At 34.5% G+C, this 21,398-nt stretch overlaps 2 protein-coding genes across 4 annotated transcripts in view; both read left to right on the top strand.

Moving 5' to 3' along the window:
- Positions 1-6,959, top strand: part of Rpn3 (regulatory particle non-ATPase 3) — a 42,569-nt gene extending 35,610 nt beyond the window's left edge. Inside the window, exon 9 of the mRNA XM_090163138.1 lies at positions 6,590-6,959. Coding sequence (XP_090019264.1) covers positions 6,590-6,667 — 78 coding nt within the window. The 3' untranslated portion in view covers positions 6,668-6,959. The remainder of the gene's footprint in view (positions 1-6,589) is intronic.
- Positions 6,960-16,442: 9,483 nt separating this feature from the next.
- The window catches only part of nab (NGFI-A-binding protein homolog), a 145,261-nt gene continuing 140,305 nt past the window's right edge, over positions 16,443-21,398 (top strand). For all 3 annotated transcript variants that reach the window (XM_090162416.1, XM_090162417.1, XM_090162413.1), the window contains exon 1: positions 16,443-16,557. The gene's annotated coding sequence lies outside the window, so the exon portion shown is untranslated. The remainder of the gene's footprint in view (positions 16,558-21,398) is intronic.

Genomic DNA, 21,398 nt, shown 5'->3' with positions numbered 1-21,398 from the left:
ATTACCGGCTGTTGCTTTCGCGGTGGCGCTCGTTTATTTCCGGTACCTCCCTCTGGAGGCGACCCCCCTAAACATTTTATATATACGAATTTATTTGCAAAAATAAACGATTTATGTAGTTAAAAATATTCCAGCACCCCACTTTAACCTACTTATATCTTTATTATCAGATTATATTCAATGGTCTAATTAAAAGATGGTGGGTATTTTGGTGAGGGTCTAAAATTTTGGGAAATTTTATATATACTTCATTTGTACTGGTAATTTTGGTCTATCTGATAGTTTGGTTATGTTTTGTTGACCTTAACGTAAATTTAGACTACCCGATTTAAATTGTCAAGTTGATAAATATCGGTCGAATTTATAAATGTCGGTCGAATTTATAATTGTCGGTTGAATTTATAAATGTCGGTCGAATTGAAAAATGTCGGTCGACTTGATAATTTAGTAATTTCTTAATTTAATTTATCAGCTCGTAACTAATGTATAAGTTAAGAAAAACTCCCTCGACCTTATAGTTTACATAGCCGAATCAAATAACGCGGTAAAAGGAAGTAATAAAAAGGAATAAAGTTTCATTCAACAACTAGATTTCAGACCATCAACGGAATCTCTCTAGACTATCAAAAGTAAATGAAGCGAGCGGGTCAACTGCTAAAATAAGTGTCTGAAACGAATGTACCCGCTGGGCTTTTTCTCCGGTCGCTCGAACCCCGCGAAATGCCAGTCATTTATTTAAAGCGTTTATGGTGCGCGTGCAGTGACAAATTGTTGTATCGCGTCTGTCGAAATGGTTTGTTTAGGTCGTATGTTTAACGCCAAATGATCGTTAAAATGGAGGAAAAGTTTTTTTCGGCAGACACTCGTGGTGTCGATTTGGCGGCTTCAATTAATCATTTGCACTCCGATTTTGGAGAGACGAAGATTAGCGAATGTGTTTCCCTGGTCTTTCATTTGAAATGGGAAAAGTTTTGATCGGGGGATGTAACTGGTCAGTACCGTGATTGGACGAAGGACGTCCATCCCCCTTCCTTACGCGGTGTCAACTGACTCGGCTTTTTAATTTAAATATCTATGTTTCCGGGTAACGCGGTGGTTTTTTTCCTCGATACATTTCGTGCATTCCAGTGTCAGTTTCTCCGGAGTAATCAGTTGGAAAATGGGATCATTTCTAAGGCCTCCTGGGGTTTCCTTCAGTTACCATGGTGACCATTACCCACAACAATAATCGTCCCGTATAAATATATATATATATATATATATATATATATATATATGTGTATATTTTTTTTTACTACTTTATATTATTCACCACTCTAGCGCTAATGTTTAATATTCCCGTAAACGCGTGCGTGAAAAATTTGCAAACTTATTATTTATTCAAAACAAGTTGCAGTGGTTTTTTAGCGTTCTATCTTGCCATTAGAGTCGCGAATTTTACAAAACTTCGTCCAAACGCTATTAACACTCGCCGGGGAATTGTATCTAAAACGTCGAGGTAAAGTTGGGATTGAGAAATAGCCTATTTCTTTCGTCAATAAAATACAATTTTAACCTTAAAAACCCCGCGATGCGTTCATTTACAATAGGATTTAATAGGCGCCTAAGGGCCAAGGTAAACCACTCGAAAAACGAAAAATGGAAGGGATGGTTGGAAGGGGCAAAAACGTTTTCTTGACCAATTGCTCGTATTTGTAACTCCCCCCATTTTAGCGTCTTTTATAAATTGACCTCGGACGGAAGGCGAATCTAGGAGGGCTGAGGAGGGAAAAGGGGTTGACCAGAAAAGAGAGAGAGATGGGGTGAAGACCTCTCCGGTATCGCCTAAAGGGTTTTGCCCATTCTCCACACAAGAGGCCCACCGTTTCCCCTTTACTCCGTGAACGGTATAGCTTTACCGTTGAAGAGCGAGCTTTGGAATGAGGAGGGGGAGGCAGCTCTTCACTTCCTCCCTCCCGCTCTCGAAGAAGACCCCCTTCCCCCTCTCCTGAATGATCTCTATTTTGAGCCCCCCCCCCCTCTCTCTTCGTCTTCGGATCTGGGGTTCGGCGGCCCCCCTGCTCGTTCCTATAGCCTAAAGGCGATACGCTGCCCTCAACAATAACAGGGGAAATTTCGCCCCCCTTTCTCTCTCTGGTGCACTGCCTGCCCCCCCGGCCACGGTGGATGAGGAGCGAAAAAAATGCTTCTGGAGTGACAGCCTCGCTCCCGTCTCTCTCCTCCATTGGAGGGTAGCCCTGCCGTGACGTCACGGAATTGATTAAGGGGCGGGGCTTGCCCTCTTCTCACCGGGATTATATTATCAAAGTCGAAGCCTCTGACTCGCATTTTTTTTAACATTTAGTTTCTCTCTCTCTCACCCCGTTTGCATCCCCCCCTCCGGCTTTCAATCGCTAGAGTGAAAAATGGTGTTTTGGCGAAATTTCATCCCCCCTTTTAATTTTAAACCCCCTTTTTCTCTTGGCGACTTCGATTTTTTTACTATTTTTTAAATTTGCATTTTTTCCCTTAGTGTTGTTTTATGTCAGGTTGGTATCGATTTAAATTTTGTATAATGTTTTCTTCAAACACGATTTTCCATAAAATGACCCATTTGAACAATACGGACTATTTATATTTTTTTTTAATTTAGCAGCTTGAACAAACCATTTTTGACTAGGTCGTGTTTGTCTTACATTCTGTTGAGTTACAAGTATCCTACAATTTACTGAAATGAACTATAGTCACTATAGTTCTAAGTACATATACAGTTCTAACCGTAATTTTATGGTGTTTGAAATAGTGTTGATAAATTTAAATTCAATTCGTGGCCGAAAACTATCGCTACGCCACCTTTTGTTCGCCATTGAAATCTAGATAGGTAGCGGCTAATGCGGACGCTATTAGTTTTTCCTCATCGTTATTCGTAAATTTGACTTTCTAAATAATGTTACTTGCATTTTAATATAATTTTTGCATCGTTTGATTATATTTTGATAAGATTATTTCAGAAAAAACGTTCTTATGACTTTTTAATTTGTCTGTAGCAGACGCTAGATCATAGGCGCTACCTCGGAGAAGCGAGTGCCGTTACGCCACCTAGACTCGTTTCGGTCCGAATAATGTGAAATAGTTTTTAAAAAAAAACCTATATTCTAACAAAACTAGCTTTGATTCGTAATTAAAATGATAAAAACTATTTTAAGAGGGTTGCCATGTCAGAGAATTTTAAAATGAGCCTATAAAGTCAGGGAAATGTTGGGGAATTTTAAAATGAGCCTATAAAGTCAGGGAAATTTAAAATGGGCCTATAAAGTCAGGGAAATTTAAAATGGGCCTAAAAAGTCGGGGAATTTTAGGAATTTTAAAAAAATTATGGAAAAGTCAGGGAATTCAATTTTATCTTGACACTTTATGAAGGTAATTTTACACTAGATGTATAGGTCAGAGAAAACGGGGAATTTAAATCTCAAAATTTTGTGGCAACCCTGTTTTAGGACTAGAGAAATGCTTGATCATTGCCCATAAAAAATACTCTGGGTATAAATGTTTAATTAAAATCGTTAAGACTTAACTAACGGATAGAAAAGCTTGATGGACTACTTGGCGTTTACGTTAGGACGCGTGGCACCGCTTAAACTCACCCGATACCTCAATTGTAATTCAATAATAGGGCATTCATAATCACATTCAACAAAAGGTGCTTCAATAAAATCCAATCCCGTTTGTACTACCGCGACTGGACGTACTTCCTAAGGTGATGATTTTCCTATTCACAGTTCCGGCAGACACGCTGGCGAGACGGTCCGGGGTGATTTTATTGAAAGACTTATTCTTCTTTAAAATGGCCAAAAAAACGTTATTCCGCCTTAAGAGGTATAATTATTTTTGTCGCGTAATTGGAGGTTATGCTTTTTTTTCGCATTTTTCTCGTTACAATTTCATTCCTTCCGTAGTTAAAGGTGGGGGAGGGGGCGACCTGCCATAAAAGATCTTCCGGGAATAGGGCATGACGTGAAATTGGCGTGGCATTAGGACGAAGCCGCTGAGCTAAAAGAAAGGAAGGGAGCTCGGAGGGGAAGCGGCCATCGCGGATAAATGTTCGCTTTTGAAAGGATATAGCCGCTTCTCGTAATAACACGACTCTGCGGAGAAAAGGGGAGAGAACGCGCGGGCGGGGGGTACATTCGATGGAGTCGTGTCCACTTATCAGAGTGATGACCAATGGAGAATCGTTAACCCCTTCATTCGGCGCCCCCCTCCGCCGATCCTCTTTTGTCTTCTAATTATAAGGGACTTATTTTTCGGACGAACTTTTCCGCTGGACGTCGACGGACGTGCGGTTGGCGCTCCATTTTTATCGATAGATTAGCCTACGACGTGAACTGCCTTTTTTACGAGTCTTAATTATAAAGTTCGTTAGGTCTCATCTCGGCTATATACTCTTATCTTCCGAACTTAAAAAAGAACGTTCTTTGAATATTTCTACGCTACTTGATAGGTTTTTAAGAGTATGTCGGGCTTAATTAATTAAGTTAATTGTACTTGCCGTTGAAGTGCGATTTTATATAGATATATTTCCCGGTGAATTACTTTGACTTAACGATTTCGAATTTAACAAGTTTCTCGTTTCTTAGAACCTTCGTTTCGAGGTCTATTTAAAATTTTAATTATCTTACTATTTCGGATTTTATTTAAATTAACAGAATTCTTATTTGGTGTCAATTTCTCACAGAGCAGTTCAAAATAATTTGTATTTGTTTAGATTTTCTGAAAAATAAGTTTATACGGAATAAATTTCTAATTGAGAGAGCGATATTAAGGTGCTCTTAGTTAAAATTCTAAGTTATATATTTTTTAGATTTTTTAAAAAAATAAATATCTTTAATCTTCTGATGAATCATTCATTAGACATATTTTTATTTAATATCGATGACACTAATTATAACCCACTAGACAATATTATTTTGGATTTGTTAAAATAGTGTTTATTTTCGATAGTGCTGTTATAAAAAGCAGGTGTTCTGACTCGAATAGATGGCTTGCAGAGTGAGTCACTCATATATTCTGTGGGTTAGTGTTCACCCGGCCTGGACATTGAGGGCTTTTACCCTGAAGACCCCACCCTGTAGCGAAAGGGTTAAAATCCAAAATGTTAGATGGAAAAAAAATTTAAAGATTAAAATTTTTATTTTTATTTTCATCAATATTAAAAAACTTAACCTAGTAATGTGTATTCAATAATTTAAAAAAAAACTAAACGAGTATGAGTTACTTTTAAAGGGTTCGCGCATTTATAATTCCAATAACCACCGCTATTAAAATGTTGTTGCTGTCAAATAATTATATTTAAGTTCTACAGATTTCATTTTAAAATAAACACAATTTATTTACAAATGTACATGATTGAAAAAATATAGTCATCGAGATATACATAAAAAAAGTGTTCCACATCATTTAAATCGTCAGAATATGATGAAAAAATGCAATTACTATAAATGGCGTTACGCTAGTAAAGTAATAGTATAAAAACATGAACCATTTCACATCTGCACTATAACAATCGAACATACAAAAAAATCTCAAAAAAAACCATTTTTTAAAACGTTAGTCTAAAAAAACCGCTCTCGATATTCGATGTTGCGTTTAAAAACTAGTTTTGAAAAAAATATAATACGGTTTTCCTCTTTCGCGGCCTCGCAACGTCGAACGAAAGAGCCGGGAAAGGGTTGAGGGAGATCGTCGCCATGGTAACCGCCCCTTTTGATTCTGCCGCCCTGCCGTGCCTCTGGAAATATAGAAAGAGAAAAAAAATCAGTTTCGATCGGCCGCCGTAGGAAGGGGTTAACGAGGTACTCGCGGTTTTTTATTCGTTTTTGAATTCCCCCTTTCGTGCCCCCCCTCCCTCCCCCGTTGCTAGGCTTTGAATTAGTCCCCTCCCCTATATTTTTTTATTTCTTTTTGAAATTTAAGTTCCACCCCGTCTTTGACATCCCCTGTGGCCATCATTTTCAGTCAAAATGACACCGAATTTTTTTTTCATATCTCAAATTTTTTTTACGTCCTAGGCTTAGAAAAGATTCTTAATCTTAGTCTTCTTCGGAAAATTTCCTAATTTTTAATCGGAATATCCTAAAGAAAAGAACAAAATCGTGATCTTCGCGGATATATCTATTGTACGCTAAATATAATATTTACCCGACCTACATACCAAACATTAACGGATACTCTATAACCTTTTAAGTTTCTCGATACTGTCAGGTTACTCTAGGAATACGCCGTACCCCTGGTAGCTCTTCTATGGGTACGCGTGGCTGCTAGACCTGTAGAACACTTCTACAGGCGTTTGGCCTATTTTAGGCCTACAAAATAATTTCTTTAATAATATAAAGTATCTCGAGTGTATAAGGGTCGTGTTTAACGCAATTATATTATAACTAACGACGTTAGAAGTAGTTTTAACGTAATAAAAGCTAATTAACTGTTTTTTTCTTTAATGGAAGCTTTCCTAATGATGTTTTATTAGCGAGGAAGGGCGGACTCTTTTTTGTCCGATTCTGGCTCTTGAGTACTTTTAATTGTGGCATGTTTATCTTGGTGTGTTTTTTAGGAACGCCGCGAGAGGGAGCAACAAGACTTGGAGTACGCCAAGGAAATGGCCGACGAAGACGAAGACAGTTTCCCCTAGGTTTAATTAAAGACCGATAATTAAATTAACCCCATCTAGTGGCCGTTTTTTTCCGTCTCACTTCCCCCCTTTTTCTTTTCTAACCCTCCCCACCTAATTTGTTCCCGACGATTCTCCGAAAGCAAAATCTTGTTCCGAGTTTTTTATTTGTTATTTTTCCTTTTTATTTTCTTTAAAGTTTGGACGAAGTAATCTATTTTTTTCATGGTTTTTCTCTTCACCATGTTGTATGAATTTGTTTTTTTTTTCGTCAGTTTGGTAAAAAAATAAATAAAAAATATACAAGAAACAACTTTGTTTTATTTAATTGAATGCATGTGGTTTGGAAAAATTTGCGCAAGGTGTATAACACTGCTGTTATGTACGAGCTCCCAATTCGAAACTTCGCCATTTTGAAGGTCGAGACGTTGTTGTAGTTATTTTTGAAACAAACATTTTGAATGCTGTAAACTTCATCCAGTATGGTTGCCAAGGAAACTGCCAAGTAAGTAATAATAAAAAAATTATTAACTATTTCTTGGATAGGCCTATTTGTGGAACAATATTTTACACGTAACTAGAATGACGTCATTCGTTGGGTTATTTTAATAAGCGAGTCTTTTTTGTAACGTCATCTCTCGGTTGAACCAGAACTATTTTGACTAGGGTTAATGCCGAGATGATGTAATTACGACCTTATGATGGGTTAGAATATGTAGAATTTCATTGGGGTTCTAGGAAAGGTGAAAATTTAGTGAACCGAACCCCAAGATACTTTTCGCCTTATCGCGCATGCGTCAAATATCCTCCAAAGTTGCTTACTGGAATTTGAAATCAGTCTGAAAAACTACTCTTTAAGTATATAGACTAAAATACTTCTACATGGTTGCTACGGTACCTGTAATTCCTGGAAAAGTCAGGGAATTTGAATATGGGTATAAAATCAGGGAATTTTGAAAATCTAAATATCAGGGAAATGTCAGGGAATTTTATTTCGGTTGCAAAAAGAAACTTTTTCTGTAATATAGGTTAAAAAAATACCAAATAAGTCAGGGAAAATCTCCGGAGATGGTCAGGGAAAACCTAGAAAAGTCAGGGAATTTGATTGTGAAAAAATGTGGCAACCCTGTTCTATATTAAAATAATAAAAATCAAAGTTAGCTACGATATAAAATTACATATTGAGATAGTATTTAGTATTTATTTCTTTTAACTTTTTAGAAGAATTTGAATTTTTCCGCGGTCTATCCTTCACTAGAAGAACTGGAAATTGGTTTTTAATCTGGGCCTAGTAAGTTTTGCGGCAAAAGGAATTTAGCGCCAGAGAAAAGGAAGTAGAGGGAAGAGAAAAAAAAGAGTCTTGTAAGAGCGCCTAATGCCAATCTCATTTTTAGTTCTTACCGCGGCCGCTAGGGAAAAGTCTTAATCGACTCTGTCCGGTTAATTCGGACACGCCGTTCCCGATTATAGGAATAGGGCGCCGCGCCTCGGTGGACGTTGAAATAGGAAAAAGGGGAAAAAAGTACGCCGAAGAAGAATTTGAGAATGCCCGTGTAACGTAATTAACAGCTTGAAGTAGATTTATTGATTCTTTAATCAGGCTCTGGAAGCCACGGCTCGGGGATCTACAAGCGTCGGACGGATATACCTCCCCCGCGCACGCGCTCCTCCTGCCGGGTAGCATCCTAGAAAAATGAGCATCGCGCGCTCGGAAACCATGGTAACGCGGCGCGCGCCCTCCCTTAACAAGCCTGGAACTAGGATTTTTTTTCGCGTCCACCCCCTCCCTCCCGACCGTCGCCTTCTCGTTTCCATCGCTCGGCGCTGGCGAATCCCTCGGGAGACCGTCAGCTAACTAGAACGGACCGACGAAAAGCGCCCTCTAGACGTCGAATGCGGCGTTACTTTTCTGTCGAAGCTTCGGAGCCTACGTAATTACGTGGCCATTCTCTCTGTCTTTGATAAGGGATCTTTGGCCGCCTTTTTTCCCCGGGATTCTTCTTTTTCTCGGCTCTTCTCTTGTTTTATTTTCGAACTACACCAAAAACACTTTCATAGGTAATTAACTAAACCCGGCAACCCCGTTTCCCTAAAGCCCACCCGCGCCGAAACTAGCGCGACGCTAGCCCCCTCTGTTAATCTAACTCGTCATTCCGAAAAGCAATAATAACAAAAGGACGCAAAAAAATATGTATAAAATGGCGTGCAATTTTAATTGGGAAATTCTTTAAAGGTTAAGTTCTTTAAAAGAAAATTTTTCGGCTCGCGTTATCGGAGCGGGGGACTTTTTCGGGCCTTTGCGACTGTTCTGTTTTTCATCTTTTAATTAGTGAACTGTTCGGAAAAGGAGGGGGGAGGAAAACTTCCTTGAAGGGGGCAAAAACGTTAATTAAATGGTAATTTGTTTACTTCCGAGTTATCTTCAGGGCCCATTTTTACTATTCTATCATCGGGAATAAAGGAAATTAACAGCGGATATTTCGTATTATTTGATATTAATTCAATAAGTACTTGTTGATTATGAAATATTTAACACTTTTTTAAGTATTTTCCTATTTAGTAGAGTATTTTTATGCCTAGCACAATATTTTATTACTGCGTTATTTATTATTATTATTATTATTTTTCGCGTCTTAAATTATACACTTTAAATTATGACGCAAAATAGGCTTTAAATGATGACGTGTAACATCGCTAACTGGAATATCATTGGACGTGTTATTTACCGTACACTACCCCTTATTTTTTGACGAAGCTGTTCCAAGCAACTCGTGCACTCCCTGAGTTTATTTTAAGTTCTTCCTAGAAAGACAACTGTTGAGTTATGACGCTATTTTTAGAGTATCTTTGGGCAGTTTTACAACATCTTCACCCTAAAGAATTATTATTCGTAAATAACGAATAGCTAAGGCTACTGACGGAATTAATAAAAACTTCATTATAAATAAAACAACTTTAATTAAATTAAACTTTTAAAAACATTAGATTGTTGTCGCACAACTGATTTCGCGTCTAATGACCTGATGATGCGCCTGTAGAGACGCGAAACTAGTGGTCAGAAAACAATCTAATGGTTTTTTTTTACATTTTATGGCGTATAATTAAAGTTATTTCATTTATAATTGAGTTGTTATTAATCTTCATCCAATTTTTATTGTTTCCAGATTTATCGAGTTGCTGTTAATTAATTTATTAGTGCTTTTTATACCTTGTCTAGTTACTAGTATTTGATCTAGCTCAGTGGAGCTGTAGTTTAGGTTGCAGTTAAAGTTTCGCACTTTTGAATTTCACTAGTTTTTAGAGCAGATTATGAGGCTGTTTTGAGATAAGCTAGGACCGATTGGTGCTAGTTACTTTAAGAACAAGGCATAACGCGTGTTAACAGAAGAATTTTTGATTTAGTTCTTATTCCCTTTCACGCCCTAATTATACCTTTAACTAACCGATCTTGTTGCTAATTATTAGTGGAGTTTACTAATTATTAGTTGAGGTTAAGTCTTCGTTTTCAAGTTTAGCTCAGTTTATGTTACCGTTATCCTGGCCACTGATGAATCTGCTATCAAATTATGGTAAATATTATTTGAATTAATTTAAACTGGTGTTGATTAATTAGTATGAGCTTAAGCCGTTCAAAAACTAAACCGTCATAAAGAATTTTAAGCTTTACATTTAATATCGGGACTATCTTAAAGAATCTTAGAAGTTACTTGAAATTTCAACAGAGGTTTTAAATTAGTTTTTAGAAATATTTACACGTTTGAAACATCAAAGGATAAAATTTAGATACGATTTATTTCCAACATTCTCGACAGATGTCGCGTTTAAGGCTTAAGTTCGGAAGACGCTTAATGTTGACATCTATCGGCCATGTTGCGAATAAATTTCATCTATAGTTCGGTCGTTTGCCGTTTCGGCGTTAGAAACGTGATAACCGTGATAAAAAAGATTTGAAACTCTTTACTTTAATTTTCTGTAGACTCTAAACTCATGCCATTGACCATATCCTATATATTTTACCTATTAAGGGTGCGTCAAGTTAACAAGACATTTTCCTCATTTTAAGCACCAGGTCTTTTAAGAAAATATTAAGAAACGATAAATTTAAATATTCTGCCCATTTGGAAAATACAACATACTCTATTAGCTTCAAACGACTTCATTTTCAAAAAGTTTAGCTAATTTTAATAAACAATTAGTACACATTACTTAATTTTAGCCACAAACGCGTATTAATGTTAATGGTTAAGGTCGTTACCATTTTAAATTATTGTTATAACTTACTTCGAAAACAGTCTTATGATTCTTTCAAAAAAATGTATTTAATTTCTTTTACTTCCGGTTTTAGAAACGTCAAGCAGTGGGAGATTGCCAGAATTTTTGGTAACTTGACATACTACTATTTGAACTTAGTGACTTATACAGACAAATTATTATGGCGCAAGTGTGTAATATTACGTTCTTTGACACCCCTGACTATACAACTGATGTGCCGAAAATTTAAATGCTCTTACTTGTTAGTGTTATCTTAGTCTTTCATATATTACGAAATTGCATAGTAGGTTATTGGAATTCTCTGTCAGCGCTTATCAGGAATTATTTGCATATTCAGCATTTTATGTAATCGTTTTTATTGAAAGTGAAAAAACACGTTTACTTCAAAACTCGGAGAAATTTTGAGGGTGCCAACTATAGTGAGGGGGGCTGATTGTCCCGAAGCGGGGGGGGGGGAACTAATTTGAATTTTATCTACTGATAAAGGAACCTCTGGGTAGAGCTGTTTTAGATAGCGGGTACAAAATATGAAATACTAAGCCTAAGTTATAGTTTACGTTGCTAGAGGCGTGTAATGTTTGTTAAAAATTATGGTAGTTTTTTTTCTCACGGGTAATTATTATTTAGGCTTGCATTTAAAAGTAAGTAGATTTTACGTAATTTTAATTGGAAATTATTAAATTATTACTGCCTGAGATAATGTTAAATTATCTTAATACCTTTTCTATTATTTTTAAATTTAATTTTGGTAAATTATCTCAAAAGTTTAAGATATTTAAAGTTTAATTTTTAATGTTAACGTGGATAATAATAATAATCAGCTAGGCTAATCACTAAAGGCTCCACCTTGGGCCTAAGTCATCAAGTGACTTTTAAAGCCATTATTTCAGGTGGCCGGGTTACAATGCGTAGGATGGTATAACTGCTGTTATTTTTAATGTTAATGCGTAATTGTACCAATATTTTTAATAATAATGTATAATAGAATTGTTATTTTTCATGATAATAATGATTTAATTTTAATGTTCAATAGCTCTATTATTATTAAATTTAATATACAATAATACCATCATTTTTAATGTTAATTAACATTACTCTAAAATTAATTAATTATAAATATTTTACGTGTATTTTATTAAATTGTTACAAAAGAATAAATTAGTTGCAAATCATAAAGATTTAGTTATTAGTTATAAACGTAATTTTATGTTAAGAATGGTATAACTATATCAAGCTCAACTGCTTTGATAAGATTATGTCGGTATCATGTCATGGCTTTAGCCTATTTTTCTACGAATGCCGAAAACAGTCATTTCTTACGTAACCTCATTATACTATTCGCTTTATTTTTAGTATAAGTAGTTTCTTATTGATTTTAAAATTAGAAAAACTACACCAATGAGCGAGTATGTAATTCTAACCAAGGCTGGCTGAAATATCCCCGTCATGATTTTTGCTTGAAATTATTAAATTTCAGCTAATGTAAAAAATATAACCCTTTTAAATATAAGCTGGTACGTTAATTTAATATTTATGTAAGAAAACGTAACATATTTGAAAAATAATTTCCTGGCTCTTACATATATGTGAAAATTAATTTCCTGGCTCTTACAAATATATGAAAATTTATTTTTTGGCTCTTACATATATGTGAAAATTAATTTCCTGACTCTTACATATATGTGAAAATTAATTTCCTGGCTCTTACATATTTGGGAAAATTAATTTCCTGGCTCTTACATATATGTGAAAATTAATTTCCTGGCTCTTACATATATTTGAAAATTAATTTCATGGCTCTTACATATTTGGGAAAATTAATTTCCTGGCTCTTACATATATGTGGAAATGTATTTCTTGGTTCTTACATATATGTGAAAATGTATTTCTTGGCTCTTACATATATGTGAAAATGTATTTCTTGGCTCTTACATATATGTGAAAATAATTTCCTGGCTCTTACATATATGTGAAAATTAATTTCCTGGCTCTTACATATATATATGAAAATTTATTTCCTGGCTCTTACATATATGTGGGAATTATTTTCCTGGTGGTAACTTATATTTGGGAATTATTTTCCGGGTGGTAACTTATATGTGGGAATTAATTTCCCATGTGGGACATATATATAAAAATTATATTACTGAGTGAAGCATATATGTAGAAATTAATTTCCTTGGTGTAAAATATGAAAATTAATCTCCTGGCTGTAACATATATGTGGAAATTAAATTCCTGGCTGTAACATATATGTGGAAATTGAATTCCTGGCTGTTACATATACGTGGAAATTAAATTCCTGTCTGTTAAATATACGTTAAATTAAATTCCTGGCTGTTACATATTAAGTGGAAATTGAATAGCTGGCTGTTACATATATGTGAAAATTTATTTAGTGAGTGGAGCATATATGTGAAAATTAATTTTCCTGGTTGTAACATGTGTGTGAAAATTAATTTCTTGGGTAGAATATATGTATAAATTATTTTCCTAGGTGGGACATATATGAAAATTAGTTTACTGAGTGAAGCATATATGTAGAAATTAATTTCCTAGGTGGGACATATATATGAAAATTAGTTTACTGAGTGAAGCATATATGTAGAAATTAATTTCGTGGATTGAGAAAATATGTGAAAATTAATTTCCTGGCTGTTAGATATATGTGGGAATTATTTTCCTTTCGATAACTTATATGTGGGAATTATTTTCCTGGCGGTAACTTATATGTGGGAATTATTTTCCTGGCGGTAACTTATATGTGGGAATTATTTTCCTGGCGGTAACTTATATGTGGGAATTATTTTCCTGGCGGTAACTTTTATGTGGGAATTAATTTCCTGGGTGTAACATATGTGTGTAAGTTAGTTTCCTAGGGAAAATATATGCTGAGATTAATTTCCTGGCTATATTATATATGAAATTTAAATTCCTGGATGTAAGTGCCAATACCAAATTCCCGAAGGCAAGGTTTCTTCATTATATTTTATTTAAAATCAATCGTAAATATAATATAAAACTCAAATTCAATATTTATGTATAAATAGCAAAACAAATTCAAGAAGGCACTTTGTTAGTTAATTTTATTTTATTTAAATTCTACACTAAATATACTATGGAACTTAATCACAGTATTTCTGGAAAGCAGTGCAATATATATGTGTTAATTAATGTTTAGTCAAAATAGAATTTTAGAAGATTAAGGCCTAAAAAATACGCAGTAGCAAATTCCTTTCAGGCCCAAAAGGTTCATTTGTCAGGTTCCGCACCTTTACCCGCGTAGCCTACATGCGCGTAAAATGCGTTTTCTAATGTGTGTACACTTTGGAGATAGCAAAAAATAGAGGCTCCTTATTTGTTCATTATCGACCTTTTTACTTGGCTAATATTCAAGCGGCAGACAACTAGACGAGGGCAGTTGGTTTTAGCGAAATTGCACAGTCGCTAGGTGACAGTCTAGATTCGCCGAGTATAGAAAATAAATTTAATAGCCTTTTTACAGGGTGTTTCAAAAGGTTATACATGAATTTGAAGGAGTTGTAGGGGGTGAGTTGAGAAGTATGTCTGTTTTTCCCCATTTTCCTACGATGAGTTAAAAGAGCGCCAGAGAGCTTCAAAGTAGGGCCTACTAGGCTACTAGTCCCTGGAAGTAAAAAGAGCGCCAGAGAGCTTCAAAGTGTGGAATACTGGCCCCTGGAAGTAGGCTGCAACAAGCGCAAAACCAAGCAGCAGGGAAATGTGAACATTAAGGTTTGGGTTCGTGTGATAGGTAAAAATAGACTTGGTTAACAAATCGAGGTAACCAGCGTAAAAAAGTAAACTTAAACAGTATTTAAAGTCCCTGCTGCTTGGTTTTGCGCTTGTTGCAACCTATTTCCAGGGGCTAGTAGGCCACACTTTGAAGCTCTCTGGCGCTCTTTTGACTCATCGTAGTAAAATGGTTAAAAACAGGCATTCTTCTCAACTCCTTCAAATTTGTGCGTGACCGTTTGAAACACCCGGTATATGAGAACATTTTGAAGTCTAGATCGGTCACCTGATGCCGCAGTTGGACGGTGCCGAGTTCGCCAGCGCCTAGATTAAAATAGTCGTTAACTATCACCTTAACTAGTCAGACCTGGCTATCGAGAAAAAACAACAAATGTAACGCTTTGTTTCTGATATATAGCGAAGTTAATAGCGGCCGTCGCATTCATCAGAGTTGATCACGCCATGACTCTATTATCGCGGGACTCAGGCGCGCAAAATAACGTTATTAGGCCACGTATCTCTTGGACGGATAAAAAAATGTTCGTTCCCTTCGACTCTAGACTGTTTAGTTGTGTTTGGTAAATTTTTCATTATTGCATTATATGTGCACATATATATATACTTTTCGGAATTACTGGGTCAAGATACACCGGCAGAACTACGTGATTAAACAAAGCCATAGAGAGAGATAAAATCTGCGGACATATAGGCCTAAATCAGCAGTAGCGCCTTGTCCTTCAGGCCTACCGTTTTGTTGTTACTCTAAATCTTTCATTTTGTGGTAAGTTAAACTCACGTTTTTAATCAATGTCTATGGATGATAGAAAGTACGTTGAAAATGTTTGATGTATTTTCTGATCGAAAACCTATTATGAATATAATGTGTATTTATTTTAAAATTTCAAATTTCGCGTTGTTTAAAAACCTTAATTTATTTATTTATTTAAGTTTATTTTCAGAGTGATTTATATTATTTAAGTACTATTCTGTTTTCTTAATTTTAAACGCGATATTTAATATAATTAATAATATTATTTTCTATTATTTACTTTCTTATTAAATTATTAACTTATAATATAGATATTAAAATCCATTTTTATAAATATAACGTTAATTTCTTTTGGTATATTTTTATTGATTATATTTAAATTATTTATTTAGATTGATTGTTTTTTATAAATTATATTTAATATAATTAATAATATTATTTTCTATTATTTACTTTCTTATTAAATTATTAACTTATAATATAGATATTAAAATCCATTTTTATAAATATAACGTTAATTTCTTTTGGTATATTTTTATTGATTATATTTAAATTATTTATTTAGATTGATTGTCTTTATAAATTATATTTTCTATTTACCGGAATAGCATATTACTTAAAATTGATCAATATTTATTCCAATAATGTTTATTTTCAATATTAAAATTGATATTTAAAATCTAGGATAACCTGTGTTATTGAATAAAGTAGTTTTCGAAATTATAAGTTAAATGATAGATCGTCTTTTTGGTAAAATGGGTGGAAACACTCTTTTATCGCTGTTGCGTATTTTCCTAGGAACGTATAATTTGAGTCCCTGAGAGTAGTTGGGAAAAAATATGCAAATTTGGCTCGTACTTTGTACTACGAAGAACTTTGCTCTGTTTTTTCTCTCGCTGTTCGTATTGCTTCCCGTATCTCTCCCTCAGAAGATCCAGTTCGATATTGTACGAATATATCAAACAAACATTTTTAATGCAGGGGTATTTGTTTATTAAGTTATCCCGGGATCAACGTCAAGATATTGCCTGTGCGTACCAAAAGACTGTTTTTTCCCGTGACCTGTTTTGTTAACTGATTCTTGGAAGTGCGGACTGTTTGGATATTGATGTTCAAGGTAATTGTTTTTACTATATTTATTAGGTATCAAAATTTTTCGACATTTTAAATTCTGAATCTAATATGTGGGGTGGCGGAGTGGTTAGCACTATCGACTCGCAGCAAGAGGTGCCGGTTTCGATCCCAGCTAGTGGCACTGGGTGAAAACTCAGAACTTCTCCTTCTACCTGGAGTTTGTAAGCTCTTTCCCCACTGGTTAAAGGGGTTTTCTCCCGAGTTCTTCTGTTTCAATTTCCCATATAAACTTGTAGAAGTTAACGGTATTAGTAAGTGTAGGGAGTTGTTGGCTCGCGTTGCACGCAGCCCTGGATTAAATATTAGGCAAAAAAAGCAATTGCTTAGGGCATCAAGAAATATAGAAATTAGGGGCACCATCGAAATTTTATTCATTAGGAAAAACTAAAAAATGTGATAATGATACAATGGAACTAAAACTAAATAGAAAAAAAACTATATCAGTATAAATATATAATATTTATACTAATATACTCCTTTGAAGCGTCTACTGACCATTGAGTATTATTCCCAATTCAATGCTACTGACATCGGCAATTCGCCAAAACGATTACCTCCATAAATATATTGAATACCGCGGGTCTGGTGGCGGGAACAAAAAGGCAACATGAAATGTTTTGACTATACTAAATATACTAAAGTCACGTATTTTGGTTAAATTTTTATTTATTAAAACTCACAGTTCAGTAAATACATTTAACTCGGAAAACATTTTGAAATAATGTTAGTCTGGCATCATCTATTATACTTTAGTATAGTCAAAACATTTCGTGTTACCATTTTGTTCCCGCCACCAGTTTGGCGGTATCCAATATATTTATAGAGGTACTGAGGTAGTCGTTTTGGCGAATTGCCGATGTCAGCTGTAGACGCTTCGCCTTATTTCAGTGGCGGATATACCATAAAATTTAAATTAAAAAATATAAAAAATTATCCTACAAAATGTATCTCATACACGTTAAAAAATTAAGTTACGGAGTAAAATATAAATAAAATATAAATGCATCTGTATTAGTATTATCCAAGATTTAAAATAAGAATTTTGTTTTCCTGAGTCCGGCGTCTACTAACTAATGAGGGGGGGGGGGCACCAAAATTCTTAAATTTCTTAGGGCAGATATTGGGGTTAATCCGGCCCTGGTTACCCGTCGCACGATGACTTGGGCCTAAGGTGGTTCCTGGGGTATTACCCTAGCTGATTATTAATAAAATGGTTTTTGGAAAAACATTGCTAATTTTGGTAGGTAATTTTTGCAGTGGTGTATCCCGGAAATGGCAGGGGAGCCTGGGTTTTACTATCCTGAACCTTTGGAATTAAATTTAATTTAGTTACTATTTCTATAATTGTTTTCCAAAAGTTTCTCATTTCATTATTATTTGGGTACGCCACTGACTTACCAAATAATTTTGTTGGGGTATCATAATCGGGGAAGAGATATTTCCAAAACTGAATAAGTTGATAGTAAACTCTTTTTTTCCTATTCTGGAACTAAAATCAATATCATGATTTTCTCTTAATTAAAACGCTGAAGATTTCGGTCTTGTTATTTTATATTTAAATAATTTTCACGAAAATGGAAAATATTTTAGCAAATTGCAAGTCTAATTTAGTATTTAACTAAATCATTGTCACCAATTATTACCATAATTTAAATAATTTAGTACATTCAATTAAATAATTTGTCTTTCGGATATTTTCGTGTTTCTTACTTCGCCAAAATTTTCCTACAATTTGAATGAATTTGGAAAGTTATAGACTGAAATGTGATTTATGAAGTGTAATTATTAGGCTTGTAAACCCGATTGAAATCTCTAAGATGTAAACCTGTACCCCCTAAAGGTGGGGTGGCGGAGTGGTTAGCACTTTCGCCTCGCAGCAAGAGGAGCCGGGTTCGATCCCAGCTTGTGGCACTCGGAACAACTCCTTCTGCGTAGAGTTTGCAAGTTCTCTCCCCACTGGTTTAAGGGGTTTTCCCTCGAGACCTTTGGTTTCGTGTAGGGAGCTGTTGGCTCGAACGCGTGGCATGCAGGGCTTGCCACCACCCTCCTACGCATTGTAACCCGGCCACCTAAATTAATGGCTTCAAAAGTCGCATGATGACTTAGGCCTAAGGTGGTGCCTTGGGTATTAGCCTAGCTGATTATTATTATTATTATTATTATTATTATTATTATTTTTATTATTATTAAAAAAAAATCCACCGCCACTACTAAAAATATAATTTTTATTTACTCTAAGCTAAACTTTCTACATCAATGGAGTAGCACCAAATTTCGACTTTTAAGCTTTTACTTTTGGTCAATATTTTCCTCTGTAGAGTAATTATGGTCACCGGAACAGGGGAATATTTGGAATTAGGGTAAAATGAGTAGCCCTTAAGTTCCAGAGTGAAAAGTATCCACCTAATGACAGCGGCAATCTGACAAAATAATACCCCAAAATTTTTCTCTTTTAATAGGGGGCTGGGATGACCCTTAAACTGCTAAAAATCCGAGCACCTTCTTTTCAATCTTGGACCCTGTCAATCTTCGGCGCGAACTTTTAGGAAAACTTGTACAAAAATGAAAACTGGAGGAAAAATTGATATTTCGCGGACGTAGCTCGAAAATTTTCCCCAAAATTTTGTCAGTCCAGATTTTGGGCAGAACGCGCGGGGTGTCTCGTTCGACGACCTTGTTAGCTGGTAGTCGCTACACGTACGGGATCGTATAGCCTTTACCCGTTGGCGTATCGGTGTCCTCGACGTCCGAAGAGTCTATGTCAGACTGTGATGTTTTCTCATAGAGTGGAATAATGAAAAGCCCGGCTTCCCCAACGTGTCAAGTGAAATTGTTTTTCGCCTCTCCCTTTCGACGGCTGTCTGCCGGGTTTTAAAGAATGCCCCTTCTACTTCGCAGCCTCTATTCGTATTTTATCACGCTTTAAAAATGAACGAAAAATCTTATATCCTGATGCTAAATAGTTCCCGAGTCGCTATGACACGCGCTGACGTTTTACTTTTTAAGACCTTAAAACTGTTATTTTAAAAGCCATTCTTTGATAAGACGTAGCTTACACAATATTCTAAAAATAACTGAAGCCGCGTGAGATGATGTTGAGTCAAGACCCTAAAGTCGTTTTAATTTCAAACTATTTTGACAAGTATTAGTGTTTGTTTGGTTTATAAAAACCTAATTTTTGGAGTATTAATGATTGCCAAAAACTTTCCTCGATTTTTGTAGATTTCTATAGATTTATTTTGATTCCAAATGATTTTATTATTTCTAGATATTTCTTTTAAAAATATTTATTGATTTCTAGACATTTCCTTTGATTCCAAATTATTTTATGATTTGCAGACAATTCTTTGGATTCCAAATGATTTTATGTTTTACAGACAATTCTTTGGATTTGCCAATGATTTTATGATTTCTAGACAATGCTTTTGATTCTAAATGATTTTATGATTTGCAGACAATTCTTTGGATTTGCAAATGATTTTAGGATTTCTAGACAATTCGTTTTATTTGCCAATGATTTTATAATTTCTAGACAATGCTTTTGATTCTAAATGATTTTATGATTTACAGACAATTCTTAGGATTTGCAAATGATTTTATGATTTCTAGACAATGCTTTTGATTCTAAATGATTTTATAATTTCTAGACAATGCTTTTGATTCTAAATGATTTTATAATTTCTAGACAATGCTTTTGATTCTAAATGATTTTATGATTTACAGACAATTCTTTGGATTTGCAAATGATTTTATGATTTCTAGACAATGCTTTTGATTCTAAATGATTTTATGATTTCTAGACAATGCTTTTGATTCTAAATGATTTTATGATTTCTAGACAAAGCTTTTGATTCCAAATGATTTCATAATTTACAGACAATTCTTAGGATTTGGAAATGATTTTATGATTTACAGACAATTCTTTGGATTTGCAAATGATTTTAGGATTTCTAGACAATTCTTTGGATTTGCAAATGATTTTAGGATTTCTAGACAATTCTTTGGATTTGCAAATGATTTTAGGATTTCTAGACCATTCTTTGGATTTGCAAATGATTTTATGATTTCTAGACAAAGCTTTTGATTCCAAATGATTTTATAATTTACAGACAATTCTTTGGATTTGGAAATGATTTTATGATTTCTAGACAATGCTTTTGATTCTAAATGATTTTATGATTTCTAGACAATGCTTTTGATTCTAAATGATTTTATAATTTCTAGACAATGCTTTTGATTCTAAATGATTTTATTATTTGCAGACAATTCTTTGTATTTGTAAATGATTTTATGATTTCTAGACAAAGCTTTTGATTCCAAATGATTTTATAATTTACAGACAATTCTTAGGATTTGGAAATGATTTTATGATTTACAGACAATTCTTTGGATTTGCAAATGATTTTATGATTTCTAGACAATTCTTTGGATTTGCAAATGATTTTAGGATTTCTAGACCATTCTTTGGATTTGCAAATGATTTTATGATTTCTAGACAAAGCTTTTGATTCCAAATGATTTTATGATTTACAGACAATTCTTTGGATTTGCAAATGATTTTATGATTTCTAGACAAAGCTTTTGATTCCAAATGATTTTATGATTTACAGACAATTCTTTGGATTTGCAAATGATTTTATGATTTCTAGACAATGCTTTTGATTCTAAATGATTTTATGATTTCTAGACAATGCTTTTGATTCTAAATGATTTTATAATTTCTAGACAATGCTTTTGATTCTAAATGATTTTATTATTTGCAGACAATTCTTTGGATTTGCAAATGATTTTATGATTTCTAGACAAAGCTTTTGATTCCAAATG

This window comes from Leiobunum rupestre, chromosome 11, assembly GCF_980474605.1.
Source record: "Leiobunum rupestre chromosome 11, qqLeiRupe1.1.hap1, whole genome shotgun sequence".
In the NCBI taxonomy this organism is placed as follows: domain Eukaryota; kingdom Metazoa; phylum Arthropoda; class Arachnida; order Opiliones; family Sclerosomatidae; genus Leiobunum; species Leiobunum rupestre.
The sequence above is the reverse complement of the archived record's forward strand: the minus strand, read 5'-3'. Positions and strand labels throughout refer to the sequence as shown.